The sequence below is a fragment of the Coregonus lavaretus genome, assembly GCF_964263955.1.
Source record: "Coregonus lavaretus genome assembly, contig: HAP1_SCAFFOLD_6592, whole genome shotgun sequence".
Lineage (NCBI taxonomy): Eukaryota > Metazoa > Chordata > Actinopteri > Salmoniformes > Salmonidae > Coregonus > Coregonus lavaretus.
In genome coordinates this window covers 24,550-31,828 of record NW_028163789.1, presented here as the reverse complement: position 1 = coordinate 31,828, position 7,279 = coordinate 24,550, and the positions used below count along the sequence as shown (strand labels likewise).

The following is a 7,279-nucleotide window of genomic DNA, read 5'->3' as shown; positions in this document are numbered from 1 at the left end:
ATAGAAGGGGGAGGCAGAGAAGAGAGGGAGAGGGAGACAGAGGAGGGGGAGAGGAAGAGGGAGACAGAGGAGAGGGGAGGGAGAGGGAGAGGGAGAGGGAGAGGGAGAGGAGGGAGAGGGAGAGGGAGAGGGAGAGGAGAGGGAGATAGAGGAGAGGGAGACAGAGGAGAGGGAGAGGGAGACAGGAGAAGGAGATAGAAGGGGGAGGCAGAGGAGAGAGGGAGAGGGAGACAGAGTAGGGGGAGAGGAAGAGGGAGACAGAGGAGAGGGGAGGGAGAGGGAGAGGGAGAGGGAGGAGAGGGAGACAGAGGAGAGGGAGAGGGGAGAGAGAGAGGAGGAGCAGGAGAGGAGGAAGGAGTGGGATTGGTGAGGAGAGGGGGGAGATGAGATGAGAGGAGAGGGAGAGAAAGTGGGGAGGGAGACAAGGAGGGTCAAGAATTGGCACGCTCCACTTGATAGTTTGTAATCAAAGGTATTTTGGTGCAGGGTTCAAGGATGGTCAAGAATTGGCATGATCCCACTTGATAGTTTGTAATCAAAGGTATTTTGGTGCAGGGTTCAAGGAGGGTCAATAATTGGCACGCTCCACTTGATAGTTTGTAATCAAAGGTCTTTTGGTGCAGGGTTCAAGGAGGGTCAAGAATTGGCATGCTCCTCTTGATAGTTTGTAATCAAAGGTATTTTGGTGCAGGGTTCAAGGAAGGTCATGAATTGGCACGCTCCACTTGATAGTTTGTAATCAAAGGTCTTTTGGTGCAGGGTTCAAAAGGCATATAAACTGGAAAAGGAAAATCCACAGTCGCTGAAATAGTCTGTACATCTTAATGTTCTTTAGCAGCAGAATAACTTGTTGACTATTTTATAGACTATTTCAGTGAGGTGGGATTTTCCTTTTCCAGTTGAGAGAGAGGAGAGGACATGTAATATGGGTAGAGACAATAAACATGAAGCATCAAGAGCAGCTATGATGACATTGTTGAAAAGAGAAACAGACTCACCAGAACTCACCGTCCTCAGCACTCTGATGCTGGAGCTTGTCCTTCTCTCCCTTAGACAGAGATACCCACTCCTTAGAGCTGTGGACAGGAGGGAACAACATCAACAACATCATCACTCCTTAGAGCTGTGGACGGGAGGGAACAACATCAACAACATCATCACTCCTTAGAGCTGTGGACGGGAGGGAACAACATCAACAACATCATCACTCCTTAGAGCTGTGGACGGGAGGGAACAACATCAACAACATCATCACTCCTTAGAGCTGTGGGCAGTGGGGAACAACATCAACAACATCATCACTCCTTAGAGCTGTGGACGGGAGGGAACAACATCAACAACATCATCACTCCTTAGAGCTGTGGACAGGAGGGAACAACATCAACAACATCACCACTCCTTAGAGCTGTGGACAGTGGGGAACAACATCAACAACATCATCACTCCTTAGAGCTGTGGGCAGGAGGGAACAACATCAACAACATCACCACTCCTTAGAGCTGTGGACAGGAGGGAACAACATCAACAACATCATCACTCCTTAGAGCTGTGGACGGGAGGGAACAACATCAACAACATCATCACTCCTTAGAGCTGTGGACGGGAGGGAACAACATCAACAACATCATCACTCCTTAGAGCTGTGGACGGGAGGGAACAACATCAACAACATCATCACTCCTTAGAGCTGTGGACGGGAGGGAACAACATCAACAACATCATCACTCCTTAGAGCTGTGGGCAGGAGGGAACAACATCAACAACATCATCAATCCTTAGAGCTGTGGACGGGAGGGAACAACATCAACAACATCATCACTCCTTAGAGCTGTGGACGGGAGGGAACAACATCAACAACATCATCACTCCTTAGAGCTGTGGACGGGAGGGAACAACATCAACAACATCATCACTCCTTAGAGCTGTGGGCAGGAGGGAACAACATCAACAACATCATCACTCCTTAGAGCTGTGGACGGGAGGGAACAACATCAACAACATCATCACTCCTTAGAGCTGTGGACGGGAGGGAACAACATCAACAACATCATCACTCCTTAGAGCTGTGGACAGGAGGGAACAACATCAACAACATCATCACTCCTTAGAGCTGTGGACGGGAGGGAACAACATCAACAACATCATCACTCCTTAGAGCTGTGGACGGGAGGGAACAACATCAACAACATCATCACTCCTTAGAGCTGTGGACAGGAGGGAACAACATCAACAACATCATCACTCCTCAGAGCTGTGGACGGGAGGGAACAACATCAACAACATCATCACTCCTTAGAGCTGTGGACAGGAGGGAACAACATCAACAACATCATCACTCCTTAGAGCTGTGGGCAGGAGGGAACAACATCAACAACATCATCACTCCTTAGAGCTGTGGACGGGAGGGAACAACATCAACAACATCATCACTCCTTAGAGCTGTGGACGGGAGGGAACAACATCAACAACATCATCACTCCTTAGAGCTGTGGACGGGAGGGAACAACATCAACAACATCATCACTCCTTAGAGCTGTGGGCAGGAGGGAACAACATCAACAACATCATCACTCCTTAGAGCTGTGGACGGGAGGGAACAACATCAACAACATCATCACTCCTTAGAGCTGTGGACGGGAGGGAACAACATCAACAACATCATCACTCCTTAGAGCTGTGGACAGTGGGGAACAACATCAACAACATCATCACTCCTTAGAGCTGTGGGCAGTGGGGAACAACATCAACAACATCATCACTCCATAGAGCTGTGGGCAGTGGGGAACAACATCAACAACATCATCACTCCTTAGAGCTGTGGGCAGTGGGGAACAACATCAACAACATCATCACTCCTTAGAGCTGTGGGCAGTGGGGAACAACATCAACAACATCATCACTCCTCAGAGCTGTGGACGGGAGGGAACAACATCAACAACATCATCACTCCTTAGAGCTGTGGACAGGAGGGAACAACATCAACAACATCATCACTCCTTAGAGCTGTGGACGGGAGGGAACAACATCAACAACATCATCACTCCTTAGAGCTGTGGACGGGAGGGAACAACATCAACAACATCATCACTCCTTAGAGCTGTGGACAGGAGGGAACAACATCAACAACATCATCACTCCTCAGAGCTGTGGACGGGAGGGAACAACATCAACAACATCATCACTCCTTAGAGCTGTGGACGGGAGGGAACAACATCAACAACATCATCACTCCTTAGAGCTGTGGACGGGAGGGAACAACATCAACAACATCATCACTCCTTAGAGCTGTGGGCAGTGGGGAACAACATCAACAACATCATCACTCCTTAGAGCTGTGGACGGGAGGGAACAACATCAACAACATCATCACTCCTTAGAGCTGTGGACAGGAGGGAACAACATCAACAACATCACCACTCCTTAGAGCTGTGGACAGTGGGGAACAACATCAACAACATCATCACTCCTTAGAGCTGTGGGCAGGAGGGAACAACATCAACAACATCACCACTCCTTAGAGCTGTGGACAGGAGGGAACAACATCAACAACATCATCACTCCTTAGAGCTGTGGACGGGAGGGAACAACATCAACAACATCATCACTCCTTAGAGCTGTGGACGGGAGGGAACAACATCAACAACATCATCACTCCTTAGAGCTGTGGACGGGAGGGAACAACATCAACAACATCATCACTCCTTAGAGCTGTGGACGGGAGGGAACAACATCAACAACATCATCACTCCTTAGAGCTGTGGGCAGGAGGGAACAACATCAACAACATCATCACTCCTTAGAGCTGTGGACGGGAGGGAACAACATCAACAACATCATCACTCCTTAGAGCTGTGGACGGGAGGGAACAACATCAACAACATCATCACTCCTTAGAGCTGTGGACGGGAGGGAACAACATCAACAACATCATCACTCCTTAGAGCTGTGGGCAGGAGGGAACAACATCAACAACATCATCACTCCTTAGAGCTGTGGACGGGAGGGAACAACATCAACAACATCATCACTCCTTAGAGCTGTGGACGGGAGGGAACAACATCAACAACATCATCACTCCTTAGAGCTGTGGACAGGAGGGAACAACATCAACAACATCATCACTCCTTAGAGCTGTGGACGGGAGGGAACAACATCAACAACATCATCACTCCTTAGAGCTGTGGACGGGAGGGAACAACATCAACAACATCATCACTCCTTAGAGCTGTGGACAGGAGGGAACAACATCAACAACATCATCACTCCTCAGAGCTGTGGACGGGAGGGAACAACATCAACAACATCATCACTCCTTAGAGCTGTGGACGGGAGGGAACAACATCAACAACATCATCACTCCTTAGAGCTGTGGGCAGGAGGGAACAACATCAACAACATCATCACTCCTTAGAGCTGTGGACGGGAGGGAACAACATCAACAACATCATCACTCCTTAGAGCTGTGGACGGGAGGGAACAACATCAACAACATCATCACTCCTTAGAGCTGTGGACGGGACGGAACAACATCAACAACATCATCACTCCTTAGAGCTGTGGGCAGGAGGGAACAACATCAACAACATCATCACTCCTTAGAGCTGTGGACGGGAGGGAACAACATCAACAACATCATCACTCCTTAGAGCTGTGGACAGGAGGGAACAACATCAACAACATCATCACTCCTTAGAGCTGTGGACAGTGGGGAACAACATCAACAACATCATCACTCCTTAGAGCTGTGGGCAGTGGGGAACAACATCAACAACATCATCACTCCATAGAGCTGTGGGCAGTGGGGAACAACATCAACAACATCATCACTCCTTAGAGCTGTGGGCAGTGGGGAACAACATCAACAACATCATCACTCCTTAGAGCTGTGGGCAGTGGGGAACAACATCAACAACATCATCACTCCTCAGAGCTGTGGACGGGAGGGAACAACATCAACAACATCATCACTCCTTAGAGCTGTGGACAGGAGGGAACAACATCAACAACATCATCACTCCTTAGAGCTGTGGGCAGTGGGGAACAACATCAACAACATCATCACTCCTTAGAGCTGTGGACGGGAGGGAACAACATCAACAACATCATCACTCCTTAGAGCTGTGGACAGGAGGGAACAACATCAACAACATCATCACTCCTTAGAGCTGTGGACGGGAGGGAACAACATCAACAACATCATCACTCCTTAGAGCTGTGGACAGGAGGGAACAACATCAACAACATCATCACTCCTTAGAGCAGTGGGGAACAACATCAACAACATCATCACTCCTTAGAGCTGTGGACAGGAGGGAACAACATCAACAACATCATCACTCCTCAGAGCTGTGGGCAGTGGGGAACAACATCAACAACATCATCACTCCTCAGAGCTGTGGACAGGAGGGAACAACATCAACAACATCATCACTCCTTAGAGCTGTGGACAGGAGGGAACAACATCAACAACATCATCACTCCTTAGAGCTGTGGGCAGTGGGGAACAACATCAACAACATCCAAACGGAATAATATGATACATGGACCTTCTCTGACATGGGAATATAATATAATGTAATACAATATAATGTAATGTAATATAATATAATATAATGTAATATAATGTAATATAATGTAATGTAATACAATATAATATAATATAATGTAATATAATATAATATATTGTAATGTAATATAATATAATATAATGTAATACAATATAATATAATGTAATATAATATAATATAATATAATATAATATAATATAATATAATATAATATAATGTAATATAATATAATGTAACATAATATAACATACAGCACTACAATTTGATTCTTCTTCTTTTTACTACTCATTACTTATTGTTTTTTTTGTGCTAAATGTGCTAAATTTAATACATGTGATACATTTAATAAATGTGATAATTTTGATAAATGTGATAAATGTAATAACTGTGCTAAATGTGCTAAATGTGCTAAATGTCATAAATTGACTTTTGATATGAAATATCTGATATGAAAAGATTTGATGTGATTGGTCAAAAGACCAATTAGTGGAAAAAATATCAGAATTGGGCTCCCTGTGTAAACGCAGCCTTGTATTGGGAATGCTAGCATGGACATCGGAAAGCAACCTGTGTCTATCACTGGTGCCAGTTCAATCAACCAGCCAGTCAATCAATCAATCAGGCGTATCGTACTTGTCACTCCAGGGCCCGTTCCACTCCACCTGTCCCCAGGGGTTCCTGAGGCGCACCAGACGCACCTTAGACTCTTTGTGAAGGGACTGCTTACACTGAGGAGAAACACACACCGGTCCATGTAACAATCACAACGGCAACAAACACTGGCTGCTTGAGTCAGCTTTGGTAGCAGTAAAAAACATTAAAATGGCCTACAGTCATCTCAAACCACAACTCCATACACATGGTCTACCTATCTAATAATGTAGTGCATCTCATGGTCTATCTATCTAATAATGTAGTGTATCTCATGGTCTGTCTAATAATGTAGTGCATCTCATGGTCTATCTATCTAATAATGTAGTGCATCTCATGGTCTATCTAATAATGTAGTGTATCTCATGGTCTATCTATCTAATAATGTAGTGTATCTCATGGTCTATCTATCTAATAATGTAGTGTATCTCATGGTCTATCTAATAATGTAGTGTATCTCATGGTCTATCTAATAATGTAGTGTATCTCATGGTCTATCTAATAATGTAGTGTATCTCATGGTCTATCTATCTAATAATGTGGTGTATCTCATGGTCTATCTATCTAATAATGTAGTGTATCTCATGGTCTATCTATCTAATAATGTAGTGCATCTCATGGTCTATCTATCTAATAATGTAGTGCATCTCATGGTCTATCTAATAATGTAGTGTATCTCATGGTCTATCTAATAATGTGGTGTATCTCATGGTCTACCTAATAATGTAGTGTATCTCATGGTCTATCTAATGATGTAGTGTATCTCATGGTCTATCTAATAATGTAGTGTATCTCATGGTCTATCTAATAATGTGGTGTATCTCATGGTCTACCTAATAATGTAGTGCATCTCATGGTCTATCTATCTAATAATGTAGTGCATCTCATGGTCTATCTATCTAATAATGTAGTGTATCTCATGGTCTATCTATCTAATAATGTAGTGTATCTCATGGTCTATCTATCTAATAATGTAGTGTATCTCATGGTCTACCTAATAATGTAGTGCATCTCATGGTCTATCTATCTAATAATGTAGTGCATCTCATGGTCTATCTAAT

At 44.7% G+C, this 7,279-nt stretch overlaps 1 protein-coding gene across 1 annotated transcript in view; it reads right to left on the bottom strand.

The window, feature by feature from the left end:
* Positions 1-994: 994 nt before the first annotated feature.
* The window catches only part of LOC311117777 (calpain-3-like), a gene marked incomplete at both ends in the record, with an annotated part of 30,601 nt that continues 24,316 nt past the window's right edge, over positions 995-7,279 (bottom strand). Inside the window, 2 exons of the mRNA XM_084192691.1 lie at positions 995-1,076; positions 6,201-6,295. Of these exons, the coding sequence (XP_084048817.1) occupies positions 995-1,076; positions 6,201-6,295 (177 nt within the window). The remainder of the gene's footprint in view (positions 1,077-6,200; positions 6,296-7,279) is intronic.